Source organism: Arvicola amphibius, chromosome 1 (genome assembly GCF_903992535.2).
Source record: "Arvicola amphibius chromosome 1, mArvAmp1.2, whole genome shotgun sequence".
In the NCBI taxonomy this organism is placed as follows: domain Eukaryota; kingdom Metazoa; phylum Chordata; class Mammalia; order Rodentia; family Cricetidae; genus Arvicola; species Arvicola amphibius.
This window is the reverse complement of record NC_052047.1, coordinates 110519218-110535935: the sequence shown is the minus strand read 5'-3', so window position 1 is coordinate 110535935 and position 16718 is coordinate 110519218. Positions and strand designations below refer to the sequence as shown.

The following is a 16718-nucleotide window of genomic DNA, read 5'->3' as shown; positions in this document are numbered from 1 at the left end:
ACAAACTCTTCTCACCTACGTGCAAGTTTAGGATGTCCTTACTGCTGACACCTAGTGGCATCTTGTTCCTTCCCATGCCAGCACTCAGCTAAAACGTGAGGTTCCCTCTGCATGTCTCTGAAGTATTTAATTAAGAAGCTCTGTAGTTCTCAGCAAATTCTGACTTCCCTTCCTTCTCTGAACTCTCATGTCTGTTTTTCTGAACTTAGGGAATTCCATGGGCCCCCTTTTCCCTTCTCGGGATTATTGTGTCCCCCTTGTTTTGTAGTATTTGAAGATGTGCAAAAGGTATAAACAGACCTTTCAGCAGCGAGGCTACAGAACGCAAATATATACATTAAAGCATATTCAACATAATTTTCCTCATAGAAAATGCAAATTAAAATTAGAATAAGATAGCATGGTATAGTAGTACACAACTTTAACCCCAGCAGAAGTAGAAGCAGAGGCGGGTGGATCTCTGTGAGTTTGGGGCCAGCTGGTCTATATAGTAAATTTGGGCAAAAGGGCTATATAATGAGACACTGTCTCAAAAAAAAAAAAAAAGGAAAGAAAGAAAGAAAGAAAGAAAGAAAAAGGATGCTTCCCTATACCTTTCAGAATGACTGAAATAAGAAATTGCACCAGATTGGACTATAAAGAAGGTATTATGTTTACATTGGTAGTGAGATATGGAAGGGAATGCATGTGTTATTAGTTACTTTTCTGTCTCAGTGACCAAATGACTTCCCTTGCCAGTGGCAGGAAGACTTAGTGGAACATCCCATTTCACAACAGGGAGGGTTCAGAAAGCAGAGAAGTGGCCAGGGATCTATCCTCAGCAATCTATATCTTCCAGTGAGGCTTTGCCTCCTCCACAGCCTCCAAAACTAGAACCACCAGCTGGGAACCAAGCTTTAAAAATATGAGTCTGTAAGGGACATTTCGTATTCAAACCACAACAGGATGTTTTGGAAAACAAAGTAGTAGTTTGTTTAAAAAAAAAAATCTAAGCATGTAAATACTATGTAATACAGCAGTTGCAGCCTTGATATTTATACCCAAGAAATGAGGACAGGGACATGAGGGACTTGTACATGAATATTCATAGCAGTTTTATATAAGAGGTAAAAACTAGAATCAATTTGAATATCCATTAGTAGGTGAATAGTTAAATGGTGGTACATGTATTACATAGTATACCACAAAGCAATAAGGAATGAATTATTGATACATGTAGAGAATTATGCAGGGTGAAGGGTAGAAGCTTATTCAAAAAGTTATGATTCTATATGTATAATACTCTTCAAATGGCAAAGTTTGGGAATAGATAACATACTAGTAATTGTTAGGAGTTGAGGAGCAACATGCTGGTAGGAAGGAGAAGTTGTGGCCATGAAGGGCAACAACATAAGGCAGCCTTTTGGATGAATATGTTCTCTACTATATGTTTTTCTTTTTGTGTATGTTGAATGCATGCATGTGTGTGGAGTGTGTATGCATGTATGCATATTCACGTGTGTGTTCAGCCAAAAGGTTGAGGTCAGGTGTCTTTTTTATTTTCAGGTGTCTTTCTTAATTTCTTCCCACCTTATATATTTAGGCAGGAACTCTTGTTTAAATCCAAAACTTTCCAATTTCACTACTCCAGCTAGCCAGCTTGTCTTGAGGGTCCTGTCTCAGCCTCCCAAGCACTAAGATTACAAGCAGATTGTTCATGCACGCCTGCTGTGTATGTGGTGTTGGGGATTAAATGCCGGGCCTTGTGCTTGTAGGACAAGGGCTTTTTCTATTGAACTATCTTCCTACTCCTGATCTGCTAATGTAGATATCTTGTGTGGTGGTTTGAAAGAAAATAGCTCCCAAAGGGGTGGCACTATTAGGAGGTGTGACTTTGTTGGAGTGCATATGGTCTTCTTGGAGGAAGCGTGTTACTGTGGGGGCGGGCTTTGAGGTGTCCTATGCTCATGGTAGCCCAGTCTGTCAGTCAACTTCTGGTTGCCTGCAAGATGTAGGACTCTCAGATATTCCTCCAGCATCATTTCTACCTGCATGCCACCATGCTCCCCACCACGATGATAATGGACTGAACCTGTGAAACAGTAAGCCAGCCACTCCAGTTGAATGTCTTCCTTATAATAGTTTCTGTGGTCGTAGTGTCTCTTCACAGAAATAAAAACCCTAACTAAGATATCTTGGTTATGATATTATGATATATTTTTCTTTGTGCCATCAATGGAATAAACTGGAATAACAAGGGATTTCTGTGCTTATGTCAATTTATACTTATCTCAAGATTTAAAAAAAGTTAATTACTGAAAGTAACACAAGAAATTGTAACACAAAGGTTAATAGTAAAGCTTTCTATACATAAAACTTCCTCCTTATGTAGTTAAAATAGTATAAGAGTTTAAAAGCTCATGCTGGACTGGAAAAATATCTACAGCAAATATGCATAAAACAAATTGATGGGCTTATATATAAAAAGTTCTGTGGCTAATACAGAAGTCATTGAAATTCAGATAAACAGTTCACAGAAGAAAAAGATGCCACCAACTGTAAAACCTGTGAAAATGTCAATATCACCAGTCAGCAATAAAATAAATTTTTTTTCTTCCAGCTTGTAAATCTGTATTATGCAGTTTTATTCCCTAGTATTACTCCTCTCCCTATCATTTTCTTGTAGGGGACACAACCTTGTAGGCTGTGTTGAGATCACATAGAATTTTAGCTGTGGTACTAGCTTTTAAAGACACGTGCCTTTTCGGCTTTAAATATCATTTAACTATGTTATTATATTCCCTGCTACATTACCAATGATTGATTATTTTACATTGATAGTTACCCTTTCCGTTTTTCTATTCCTCTCTTACCTTCTCCTCCCCTACTCTTCTCCCTCCATCCTTTCTTTTTCTTTGATCAATGCATCTATTTCCTCTATAGTATCTTCAGCGCCTGAGATTCTTTCTTCCATCTCTTGTATTCTGTTGGTTATACTTATCTCTGTAGTTCCTGTTCGTTTACCCAGATTTTCCATATCCAGCCATCCCTCAGTTTGTGTTTTCTTTATTACCTCCATTTCAGTCTTCAAGTCTTGAACTGTTTCCTTTACATGTTTGATTGCTTTTTCTTGGTTTTCTTGGGTATCTTTGAGGGATTTATTTATTTCTTCTAACTTTTTGTTTGTCTTCTCTTCTATTTCTTTAAGGGAGTTTTTCACTTCCTGTTTAAGGGTCTCCATCATTTTCATAATGTTACGTTTAAAGTCGATTTCTTCTACTTCTTCTGGGTTAGGGTGTTCAAGTCTTCCTGTTGCGTGTTCGCTGGATTCTGGTGTTATGTTGCTTTTCAGGTTGTTGGAGGAATTCTTGCATTGGGGCCTGCCCATCTCTTCCTTCAAATGCAGCCAGGAGAGTCTTGGCATCTTGGTCCAATCTTTGCTGTGGCTGACTATGTACTTGGGGGTTTTTCTTGGTCTGCCCTCTCTTAGGTCCACTCAGCACTGGAGCTGGCTCTCAGATCCCCTCAGCCCAGAAGCAGGCTGTGCTGGTGGATCTAAGGACCCCACAGATGAAAAGGAATGCTTGGGGGCAAGATGGGATGGGGTAAATAAAGAAATCCATTAGCCGGGGAAATGCCCCGCTGGATGGCTAGAAAAGTTTAGGGAATTGGAGGGGGCCTGGACTCCGTTTCCCAGGACCATCCAGCCGGGCGGACACTCACTCCCCACTCTGGATGGATCTCCTTAGCACAGGAGCAGGGCCTCTTGCTGGGCTCCAAGGACCATATGTTGTTGTTTCCCAGCTCGCCAAAGTTCTCAATTCATCATCTCCAGCAACAGCAACTTCACTGCAGCACAGGAAATGGATGGCGCCAGATCTTCTGCAAAGCCAAGTCTGAACGCAAGTCCGTCTAAGATAGGCTGTCACCACATAGCCCAGACTGGCCTTGAACTCCTAGCCCTCTTGCCTCTGCCTCCTGAGTGCTGGGATCTTAGGCATACCTAGCTGTATATGACTCAGCTACTTCCCCCCTCTCTACAAGGAATTGAACTTACAGCCTTTGAACATAACTTGTGTGTTAGGCAAGAGCTTCACCACTGAGCTCCATCTGCAAACCATTTAAAGGATGTAATGGGTCTTCTTGCTGAGTTGCCCAGTCTGGCCTTGAAGTTGCCTTGTGTCTTGTGTCATAGTAGCTATGATCTCAGGCTTGAGCAGCAAGCCTGCCTTATATCTACTTTCTTATATCCAGCTTCACAATTACTGAATTTAACTTTTGATGAATTTTTATATTTCCCAAGACAATGGTCCTGCCTTATTTTTGATGTTTACATGTTAAAGGATTGGTCCCTAAACTGACATTATTGGGATGTGGACTTTTGGAAGTGTGGGCCTCAGGGAAAGTCCTTAGTTTATTGTATGGATGCCCTCAAGGGGGACTGTGGCATCTCAGTCACTTCTTTTCTGGCTGTAAGTGGTTTGCCTCTTGCTTCTGTTGTAATGTGCTGCCCTTGCCAGAGGCCTAAAGCAATGGGCTTCCCAATCTTGGGTTGGAATCTCCAGAACCTTCAGCCACAATAAACCTTTCTCTTTATGGACTAATTATCTGAGGTATTTCGTTGCAGTGGTGTAGACCTGACATATGAACCACACCTTCTCTCTCTGTAAAGTGTCATGGGTTAGAACGCTTAGATAGCTCTATGGAGTTTTATCTTGCTTCTAGAAGATTCATGGCCTGCCATTGCCCTTGGAAGTTGGAATCCTTGTTCATTCTGTGCTTTCACTTGACTGAAACCAAGAAATTGTGTTCTTGTCTGATCCCTTCTCAGTAGGTAGTCTGTTTTTAGTTAGCTGTTTGTTTTCTGTCTGGGAATTCATTTTCATTTTATATTTGAAAATCTGAATTTGGTCACAGTCATTGGTTCTGTCTGTGTATACATGAATGTGTTTTTATACTACTGTTGCCCAGCAGTTAGTGAGTCTTCCATCAGTGAGCAGATGTTTTCTCTCATCGTTTTTTATTAATGCTTTGATCTATTTTACTTTGCTTTCACAGTCTAGTAATTCAAAACGGTGTACAATGATGAACCTCTACAATTTCTCTGAATTGCCATTTCTTTGTCATTTGTATTTGTTACAGGAGAATTCTTTAGTGTGAATTTTTAATACATGGATTTGTTTTTCAGCCACGTCCGTCTTAATCTTGTGACCTTTATTCCTGGGTATAAATTTTTCATCTTGTGATCATGCCTTTCTGTTTACAGGAATTCTATTTCTGTTTGCTCTGTATCCTCTTGAATGTCACTAGGGATAAGTTGACATGTTAAATCCATTCCCTATGTTGACTATTTTATTGGTGGCTGCTGTATAATTTGCTTAGTTTGGATTTCATGTTTTGAACTGCTGTGTTCTTCATAGAAGCAGTGAATCTTTGTTGTTTGCTTATATATTTTTAATGAAGTTCTGAAGTATTAAGTCATTTGGCATGAACTACATCAGCATTTGGGTGGGTCATTAATGATAGTTTGGGGTTTAACATTAGTTTTCCTTAAGTAGAAATACTTGTTTTTCAGTTTTCCATTATATGGGATATCTTCTTTCTGTTCTTTCTCCTTCACTCTGGAATGTTCATTTGTGTGTATTCATGTGCACGTGGATGTGCATCAGTTTGCGTGTGGAGGTCAGAGGGCAGCCGGTTGAAGTTGGTTCTGTCTTTCCACTCTGTTGGTCTTGGGGATGGAACCTAGGTTGTTGGACGTGGTGGTAAAGTTAGTGCCTTTACCCACTGAGCCATCTTACCAGCCCCTGACTATTATTTTGATAGATGTTTTCTGGTTCTTTTGTAGATTCTTTGTACTTTTCCTCCCTGTCAATCTTCCTTTGTGATTAGATTTTGTTGTCTTGTTTGTATCTTGAGGTGGCTTGCTTAAACTTGGAATGGATGACCTGGAGTCTGGAGAGGCTAACGAAGTGTTGGGATGGGCCTGGTACCTTGAGTCTATAAGCCCTGGTGCTGAGGCAGCCTAAGGGCCTGTTTCACATGAGAAAACCTTGTGGGCCTAACTTTAGGTCCAGGGACTATGGGATCCAGAGGTGATCTGGAAGCTTGATCTATGTATTGGTCTATTGCTCACATCTACTGGAATGAGCATAGGTCCTGAATGCACTAGACTGTGGAGATTAGCTTTAGGACTGCACCATCAGTAGGTAAGTCTAGAGCCAGCGTCTGCATTTAACATCTTGATTTCTGACTTCAGAGGTCTCTTGGTTCTGGGTAGACCTAGAAGCAGTGGCAGGGCTGGTCTGGAACCCAAAGCTTGGATGTTGCTGGGTGGACCTGGACCCTGTTTCTGTTGGAGTCAGTATAGAGATTGCTAGGTGTAAACCTGCTAACTAAGGTCACGGGACTGCCCTGGACTTTGTGCCAGAGGAGGACTGGTCCCTGTGGCCATGGAGGCCAGGATGACCTGAATCCTGAGGCTGCTGGATTGAGCCTAGAATTTCAGTCTAATTGTCTTCCCTCCTACACCAAAGTAGGTAGTCATCAAAATGCAAAGGTAAGCTTTGCTCTTGGTGAAGACTGAAGGTACACAAATGGACAGAAGTAGCAAACTCCTGCCCTGAGGTTGTGAAAGCCTTGGGGTAGCCATTGCACTTCATTTTCTATTGCTATGACTGAATATCAGATGAGGTAACTTAAAAAGGATCGGAGGCTTATTTAGTCATTGTTCTAGGAGTCGTGGTGTCGACATCCACTTGGCATCTGGTCAGAGCCTTCTTGCTGCGCCATTGTGTGTCAGAGGGCATCACATGATGGTCAGACAAAGCAAGCTTGATGTCTTCAGTTTTTCTTCTTACAGGTCCATGAATGCCATCATGTGGAACTTACCTTCAGACCTGATTTAATCCCCCTCCTAAAGATCTCCCCTCAAAATACCATTGCATGGGCAAGATTCTGGTACTCATGTCAGTGCTAGTGGGGGTTGGTAAGAGGCAGTGTTTACATCTCTGGGCTAATTGAAACATTATATGGCTCTTCTGGAAAGTAATTTGGCAGAAATAGTCTTCTATATGACTGTTCTCTTTGGCCTACTCTCCATATTTCTAGATGCCTACCTTGAATAATTGGGGTAGGAGGTCTGCGTTTATATTCAGAGCTCCTCGCTGTCACACAGCTTACAGTGGGGACAAGTTGGAAGGAATTTGCTTAAATGTCTTTTTTTTTTTTTTTTAGTTTTTCGAGACAGGGTTTCTCTGTAGCTTTAGAGCCTGTCCTGGAACTAGCTTTTGTAGACCAAGGCTGGCCTCAAACTCACAGAGATCTGCCTGCCTCTGCCTCCCTAGTGCTGGGATTAAAGGCGTGCACCACCACCACCCGGTAGAATGTCTTTTAAGAATAGTAAATCATGTCAGTTGTATGACATGGAAAAACTCCCATGACACACTTTAAATGAAAAAATACAGAACAACAGTACACATCAAACATGATCTTTATTAAAAAGGCAGAAAAAATACTATCTATATATGACTTTCAAAGCCAGAGATAAATGGTAAGATTCTAGGTGAATTATGTTTTCTTTTTAAACTTGTCTGTAACTAAAATTAGTAGGGAAAATATAGCTAAATAAAGGCTATGCTACTTTCCTCAAAAATGCTGCAAGTCTGAATAACTTTTATAATCAGAAAGTGTTGTCAAAATGTCTCTAGATACCACACATTATACCAAAAGATTGTCGCTTTTCATAATTGATGGGCAAAAGTGGTGTCTATCAGAGCTGAATATAGGGTTATCGTCACCATGCAAATGGATTTTGAATTCTCCAGCTTTCTACATTGTGTAGTGAACACTGCTGTTGCCAGAACTAGCGTTATGAACTCCAGCGTGGCCCATCTGCTGCTCGGGCTGGGCTTGGCTGACACAGATTTATTTCATTTCATTCCTTATTTGGCAGCATAGCCTCTTTCTCATTATCATAGCTGTGGTTCGGTGCCAGTGCTCCTCACTTCATTACCTGTTGTTGTTTTTCCTTTTGTTCCGTTTTGTGAAATGAAGATGCCGACAATGGGAACTCTGTCTCTGTCCTGTGGGGTCTTGTGGGGTCTTGGTCATGTCTTGCTAACTTGCTCCTGCTTCTGATACAGAGTATTTTGGTTGTTTTGATAAGTAGAAAGCACCATGGTTTTTTTTTTTTTTCCCAAAGGATTTAGCATTCCTTTTCCCAGCCCCACCCCCACCAGAAGATTTGGAAACAGTTCCAAATAGAAAGTGTAAACACTAGCCTTAAGCTAAGCCCTCTCCATCTGGTATTGGTGCATTTTTTTTTATGCTGAAGGCTCATGCTGTTTGCTTAATCTTCATCAGTGTTGCAGAAACATGAGGGGTGAGACTTACCTTCTTAAGAAGAAGGATTTTCCTCTGCCTTGGTTTGTATTTCAAAGAGCATAGGGATAGTCAGCCAGACTGCTAGGAATTTGTTCAAGTGAAACTTTAGGACTATTAGAACCATCTTAGAGATTTATTGGATGGATTTGTTAGGATAGGATAGCTGCTGCCAGAGAATCCTCTCTGATCCTGACACTATTTATTTTCAGAGATGCTCTTTGTAAGACTTTGTTCTACTTTCCTCTCTAGGTTACCCTGAAGAGACTTATCCAGTGTATGACCTTTCCGATAGTATCAAGCGTAGGCAAGAAACAATCCTGGTGGATTACCCTGATCTAAAAGAGCCCTCTGCTGAAGAAATAGCTGAACGAATAGGAGTGATGGAAGAGGAAGGGTCAGATCATTTGAGTTGGGATCATTTGCCCACTGACCCTGGAGTCCGGGAAGATAATTCTGTTACCCTGTGTGATCCTAAACCAGAATCATGCTCCTGCTGTTTTCATGAAGAAGAGGATCCTGCTGTTTTGGCAGAGAATGCTGGTTTCAGTGCAGATGGCTACAGTGAGCAAGAGGAAGCCACCAAGGAAGACTGGTCCCAAGACTTCACAACTGAGGGGTTGGGAATCAGCACTGATAACACACACATTGGTGGCATGTTGAGGAAGCGCAGCCTCCAGAGTTTAGCATGAAAGCAGCCTGTTCGATGGTGGATCCATTCCTCTACTCCCAAGGTATCTTTCCTTAATCCCATCCATGGCCCCGTGCCATCTGTACTTAATCCCTCTGTATTCAATAGCATAGTTTTGGGCCACTACTATGGATATTATTTATCCTTCCTGGTGCTTGCTCACCTGTCACCTTGTAAAGTAGGCATTAGCGTGAACACAGGACAGCATCATCTTTCTCTTCCAGCCTTTCTGCATCAGAGACACTAACTCATTAGGTAATTATACTTGTTTGATTGTGCCTGGAGGTGGTACCACCTGTGCAAAGATCTGACCCCTCCACATAGGGGTAACAGACGGTTTACCTATGAATGAGCATTGATTAGCAGATGTTGGGGACTTAAGGTTTTGAAAATGAAGATTTTAGACTCCCAAATGCCTTATTCTTTTGAATTTGTTAGTAAGTCCCCCGAGAAGAGCATGCTCAATTGTGAGGAGGGGCCCAGAGCACACGGCAAGATAGCTAGCTGACTGAGCTGTAGCCTCCCCTCAGAACCCTCTAGGTTAAGATATCCCAGCTCCTCTGGAGTACACAGGCCTATTTGGAGACCATTTTGCTTGTATATTACCTTGATCTCTAGCTTCCCATGTCCTTACTCTGTTGAACAGAATTGCCAATCCAGAAGCACCTTTATACGTCCGGTCTGTGGCTAGGGGAAATTTGAGGCTTAAGTCTGAGTCCTACAAAGCTGAACTTTGAGGCTGTTGAAGCTACAGGATGGCCTAAGTATAGTGGTCCTTCCCTGAGGCTTTGTGAGGCAGGATGAAACCTGTGAATCCTAACAAGGGCAATCCATGCAAGACCTGCAAGTTGAAAGAAGGTGTGTCTCCAAGGACATGCCCGGCCATGAAATGGGTAACCCAAAAGTTAAGGAATTCTGTGAAGTTGGATGCAGTCTTTAGAGCTCTACTGTGCCTGGTCTGAGTATGATGCCAGAAAACAGTGTGGACCACTCAGGAATACACTGGCTGCCATCAGAAGGTCTGGGGCCACACTAAGATAATCACTACTACAAAGCTTTACATGTTTGGTGAACTAAAAAAGGCCCTGGATATTGAGTCTGAAAATCCACTGCACTGCATCGATCCCTGTATAGAACATTGATTGAAATGGTGAAGAATGCAGTTAGCGTGGCCTAAAGATAGTCTTGGTGTAACGATAAGTGTAAAAAGCAATGTAGGTACTCTTGTTTTGCAAACTTTTTTCTGTGTGGGTCCCTCATCCACCATGCGAAGGTGATTTAGGATAGTCCTGTGTTCTCACTTTTGTCCATAGGATACCATCCCCTTTCAGAACTTGTTTCTCTCATTCACCCATCCGACAGTTGCCTCATGTCGAGTACAGAAAGGCTGAGTTTGTATCTTAAAGAGTTCCAGTTTACTGTGGGAGTTTGACAGATGCACTGAAGACTATAGGGAGGCTCAAGATTGCGGATTCTTTGGGCACAGAAAACTGGGTCCTGATCCTTCCCTGCGACTCTGCCTGTAGAGTTCTGGATTGGCTCCTTAGGCAATCTGAGCCTGGTGTGGGCATCTGTAAAGTGAGGGTTGTAAAATGCAGGTCTCTCAGGGTCGTAAGCTGTAAATGAGCTAGTCAGTGTGCACAGGGCAGCCTGACAAACTCAGGCATGACAGCATATCACATGGCAGCTATTTTATTACAGTGTGGACCCAAAACTACAGGACCATGCAAGAAGAGGAATGCTTCTACCAAAGTAGCAATAAATTTTAGAAGAGACTTTGTGTTACACTAAGAACATGGGCGAGGAAGGGAAAGGACATTTTGGCAGAAAGAGTGGGTTAGCAAGAACAGTGGGGTGTGTAAATGGATATTCGGCTGAAAAGTGTTACAGAGTCAACAGTTTATGGAAACAGTTCCTGCCAAAAGGACCAATTAAGGTTCTTGCCACTGTAGATATTAGTTTGCATATAGGAATATATTCTGTATATACCAGAAACTGTATATACCTTTCAGTAATTTAGAATGCAGGGTTTGTTTTTTTTTTTTTTTAATTTTCTAGAATTGTATCCTTTGGATATGATGATTTTACATGTATATCCAACCCAGGGGGACCAGCATCAAGGGACTGATTTTCATTGTGATATTCATGTCTCAGTATCAAAGGCTGCAGACTTCATCAAGGCCTTGCTATTAGGTTTGCAGTGACCCCTGGGGCACTGTAGCAGCAGCTGGCCTAAGAAGCCACTGCATCACCTAGGACCATGCTTGGGAAATGAAGTGGGTGATCAGCCAGAAGATCCCTTCACAATGTCATAGTAGGAAACAGGACAATGCCTCATATCGTGCTCAAGGACTAGGTCCAGAGGTGTGCTGAGAGTGGAGATGGATGTAACCTCTAAAGTCCTTTGTACCTTAGACTTAGGTGATAAAGTCATTTATGGTCTACACTCAGACACTTTGAAAAAAGGAACTTATATACACATGGCATAATATTTTCTTACCTCTGTGACAAAATACTCAGCGAAGGCAACTTAATGCAGGAAGAGCTTATAGTTTGTGGACAGTCCTTCCTGGCAGAGGGCCGTGAGGACTGGTTCAGTCAGGGAGCAGAGAGAGAGGTGGACACCAGCACTCGGTTTGTTTCCCCTTTTATTCAGTCTGGGACCCCAGCCAATGGTATGCTGCTGCCCACAATGAAGATGGGTCTTCCTCCCGACTGAACCATCTTGTAAACTGTCATAGACAGGTGTGTTTCCGTGGTATTCTAAATTCCATCAAATTAACAATTGAGATTAACCATCGTGGCAACAGGTTTAAGGCAAGATCTTCCTGGACGTGTGTTCTACAACTTTAGGATTTTTCATCAACCTGATGAGTGAACAAGACCCTTTCCCCTTTTAGAACATCCTGTATTTGGTCTTCCTCACAAAGGCAGAAGCTAAAGAGCTAAAGGAGCCAGACCATGGTTAAGGCAGGGACTGCTTTTAATTCACATCAAAAACACGCGAGTAAATAAGTGAACCCTAATTATCGATCTGCTCTTCACTTTCCCTTTATTTAGACAGTTTGTATCCACAAAGAATATTTTGTGTGCTACCTGTTGAGCAGTGATCGGGAAGACCATGAACCAACTATCCTGCAGCCTTAACCGTCAGCATGTCTAAAACATACCTTCTAGTAGCAAGATAACAGGCCATTCCTTCACTTCATAGGGCACCAGTTCCCTTGTGGATGGACTGGGCAGCATGTCCGCCTCCAGGGACTGTTTGTGGAGTGTCTATTGCAGTGAGAGGTGCAGTGGGCGCTTAGCACCATCACTGCCTTGAATCTCCTGATACCCTCTCTGAGGCCACTCTGGATGCCAGAATTGGTGCAGGGTCACTCTATGGGGTGGGGGTGACTTTAGGATGACTTCCTTCAAGAGTAGATATTAGCTTTGATGCCTGCCTGATGCTTGTTTTCCTGTTTAAATGGTTCCAGCTCTGACCATGGCCTAGAGTCACGTGGCTGGGCCTTTCCCACCCTTGACTCCTATATCCCAGTTCTGTCCACAAGGACCATGCCCACCAGGTACACTTAGGAACTGTTGGCCAGTTCCTTTAGGGTGACCCAGATGACCTTGAAGTATCTTCTAGCCTCATTTTTTTGCACACTATGGATGTGATACCACAGGAGAAGACAGTGTTGATCTGGATGTTGCTGGTTTTAAAGGCACACTGCGTCTTTTTGTTGCTAATACCCACCTGCCCCTTTGAAGCTCCTAGGAATGAAAGGAATGGAGAACATTTTTAGGAGAGACACATTTTCTATTTCAGTGAAAAACAAGGACACAGCAATCAAACAGTTCAAGTTTAATGTGTTGATACATGTCTGTACTTAGACAAACACTACATTCTACAACATACATAATGCCATTATGGGAAAATACCAAGTTTGTCATTGCACATACAATAAATAAATACATTTGCTTCAGAATACCAAAAAGTTTATTCAAAAAGTCACTTAATAAAAGCACAGTTTTGCAAGTTTGTCTAAAACTCCAGATAATTTTAAACAAAAATAAAATGTCTGACCACTCCAAAATATGAAAAGACAATCATGTGCAAATCGACAAATCGACATACATGTTCTAGGCGTTGTGAAAACTGGCTAAGTGTGCTCCCAGCAAGAGAAATGCTGCCTGTCCTCACCAAGCTGGAGCTGGGCTTCCTCTTGTATGCTACTCTGAGGTGCTCTATAGAAGACCCTAAATCTTAGCCTCATCTCCAGCTCTACCTGGACCTTAGTGGGGGAGGAGGGGCAGGAGAACAGAGGAGAGGGGTGCAGTATCTTTCTTCGGGAAGAAAGAAGGCACAGTGATGAGCTAGGAAAGGTAGTGATGAGAGCAAGGGGTGACCTTCGCTAACCAAGCTTTCACAGCCTGCATCTTTATCTTGCAGGTAAGGAGACAGACACAGGAATATGTAGTTTGCTCAGATGCGCTAGCTGCTATAAATGCACTTGTATACTCCTGGACCAAGTTACCTCTGTGCTGAAAACTCAAACACATCCCAGTACTTAAGATCTTGAAATGACAGAAAATCGCAAGCTGGAAGTGAATAAGGGCAGATGGCCATAAACTAAAGTAAGAATCCATCCCATAGCCTGTTCTGGAGACTGGAGCGGGTCTACTAGCCAGAGCCTAGGGCAGTGTAAGGTCCCAACTCTGCAGGGCAGTTGGGCCCCAGTCACAGTGCTAGGCACCACAGAAAGCATGCTTTGATGGCACCTGGCATCCTGAAGTCCCATGAGGGTATCACAGCTGGGGCAAGGAGTACAGAGAAGGGAAGGCCAGTGCTGTTACTGAGGGAAGACAGGCCGTCCACCAAGGAGATGGGTGTTGTGCTTGCAGAGCAGAGCTGTGGATGAAGCTCCTCCCTGCAGACCCCATCAGAGCAGTCATCCCTATGCTCAAACTTAGAACTGCTTCTACTTCTAAATAAAGTTTGGAGGCAAATACCTTGCCATTTCCAGAAAGAAGGAAAAAAAGAAACCACCTCTACAATGTTGATGCTCATCAATGAAGAAGGGAGGTTTACCAGTTCTCTTCTAGCCTGTCATCACACATCTTGGCCCCAACACCTGTCTTCCCATAGGCATGAACCTGACCTGCTTCCTCTTAGTGTCAAGATTGTTAAGGCACCATCACTACACCATCTCAGCCCCTCCTCCAGTAAGACCGACACCACATTTCCTTGATGGTATCCTGCTTGGGACCATGAAGAAAGCACGGAAAGAAGGGACAGAATCCACAGTGGTCACAACTGCCTCCTTATTTTCCTACTCAAACATGATCTTAAACTTCTGTTGGTTGATTGCAGATTGCCCTTTCCTCTAGACACATGTGCACACGCGCACACACATACACACACACACACAGACACAGAGCACCTTGGAGCCAGAAGGACAGAAAAAGCGAGACTCGGAGAAGACTTGGGGAAGCTAACATCACCACTCTGCAGAAGAAGTGTTTTGGAGCAGAGGGTGGAGAGTTTTAGGGTAGGGAGCCAGTAGCATACAGAGGAGCTGCCTAAGGTTCCAGCTACCCCACACTCTTACAGACTGTCCACTCATCCCGCCATCAATCTGCTGCCTAGCCAAGGACCAGCTAGGAGGAGAGGGTGTGAAAAGTAAGAAAATGTTACTATGGGAGAGGCTGAACCCAGGTGACCCCGGGGCCCTGGTAGTTGAGGTCCATGGGCCTGTGCTCAAGAAAAGGCAATGTCACCAGGAGCCGAGTCCCAAGGCTGGTCTGAAGCAGGTGACTCAACTGCTCTTGTCACTCAGTGCCCAACAACGGGTCTTGTGCTGAGGCTACCTTTCTCTATAGTGGACCTATTTCCTGGTGCAACCAAATTTATATTCAGGTAGCCAACACCCCCTTTTGTGTGCTAAAGCAGAGAGCGGAGGCAAAGAGTTTTCCATTGTGCTTCCAGTTCCACCGCTACCACCAGGGTCTCTTCCACCCACTAGACTCCAGAATCAGCCTGTTCAACCTAAAACTGTCATCCCAGAGAAAGAGCTTGACTAGAATGAAGATCTGGTTTCTACTACTCTAACATCAGGAGATTTCTCCTTATCAAGTAAGGGAGGGAGGGCAAACACAGGACTATGGGAAGGAGATAGATGGCACTGTAATCTTTCATCAGGAGATAGGCCAGCCCCAGCACAGAAGTCCTGGTGCTCTCTAGAAACTAGACTGTAAACAAAAGGCTAACTTACTGGAAGGCCCTCTCATGGAGATGTATGGCTCAGGTGTGTCAGGTCTGCTATAGCAGCTGTACTTTGCTTAGAAGGAAATAGGAAAATCCAGGGGGTTTTTTCGTAAGTAATATTTCCATTGACTTCAATCCAGCTTCCTCACCTGTAGAGCCTAATTTACATATTCAAAGCATGACTTTACTTTTTAAGTTTCTACTTAGCCGTTCTGAGCATATCTGTTTTAAAGCAATGTCTAAAAGTTCTTTGCTTCCCACTGGTTTCTTACCCATCTAGGCAAGAGGCTTGCAAATGACAGTCAAGGCTTGGGCACTATCAAGCCCACCATATGAGTGGTGCCATCCAAGGAAGAGTGGCAGTGGAGGGAATGTCCAGACCCAGCCCCTGAACCCAGGCTGCCAGCCACATCTACACAAAAAGTGTGCAGTGGCCCTGCTGAGATCTGTGCACAGCTTGAAGCCCTCAGAGAGGGCCAGGCACAGGTCAGATCCAAACAGACAACTTTCAACAGGGAACTGCCTGGTGCCCTACTGAAAGGTTTTCAATCTTAGACACTGACTTCGAGGTCCTAAGTCTCTGGAAATGGGAAGGGAGAGGGTATGCAGAATGGACCCTAGAAGGCCAGGGTCTAATTTCTGGGTAACAGTAGGAACAAAGGAACTTGAGGTTCTGACCTCTGCCATTAGCCAGTTAGGTAACCAAGAGACAAGTCCCATGTTCTCAGGGATCAGCATTGCTTTTGGTGAGCCATACCACCTCTGAGCTCTGGTGGCCCTAAAATACCACGCTCCATTCCCCCTAAGAACGGCACACAGCCCTCAGTGATCTGGGCATGCTGGCAACAATGGGAGCTGGGTCTTCCGGAGAGGACATTCTTCCTGAAGCATGGTAACCTCTACCCTACACATGTGTCCTAGGAGTTGTGCTGGGGCTGTTCAACATCAGAGAGCCCTAATGGAGGGGAGCCAACTCGATGACTCCTGTAACCCCCATCCACTCAGATATTTGGCCTTGAGAGCTGGGTTCTTGCTTCTGGAAGCAACCAATGAGCTACCACGCTAAGCAACCAGCTAATTCGCACAGCCACTCACCTAGCCCCACTCCCAACTTCCCTTGGGCCTGATGACCCCTTCTGAGGTGGGAGTACTTTCTGCTGACCACCAGGCCCTTTCTACATAAAGCTTACGTGCCCTATACATACGCATGCACTCACTGTACCCCTACCTCCTGGGATACCCGCTGTCCTCTGACTTGTAGGCTGAGTGGATGGCTGGGCCACAGCAGCCCTGCCTGTGCTTGCCCTTCCACTGTGCCTCCAGCTGAAGAGGCTGCCCTGTGTGGTAAACACAGCTGTGGTGGGGACTGACCCAAGATTGGTTATGTGTGTTAACCTTGGGGCACAGAAATAC

The 16718-nt window shown here is 43.7% G+C and overlaps 1 protein-coding gene across 5 annotated transcripts in view; it reads left to right on the top strand.

Annotated features, from left to right (window-relative positions):
• Positions 1 to 13076, top strand: part of Ric3 (RIC3 acetylcholine receptor chaperone) — a 53289-nt gene extending 40213 nt beyond the window's left edge. For 4 of the 5 annotated variants that reach the window (XM_038316747.1, XM_038316742.1, XM_038316734.1 and 1 more), the window contains one exon: positions 8614 to 13076. In XM_038316747.1, coding sequence (XP_038172675.1) covers positions 8614 to 9053 — 440 coding nt within the window. In that variant the 3' untranslated portion in view covers positions 9054 to 13076. The remainder of the gene's footprint in view (positions 1 to 8613) is intronic. The other variant, XM_038316762.1, reaches the window with a different exon arrangement.
• The last annotated feature ends 3642 nt before the right edge of the window (positions 13077 to 16718 follow it).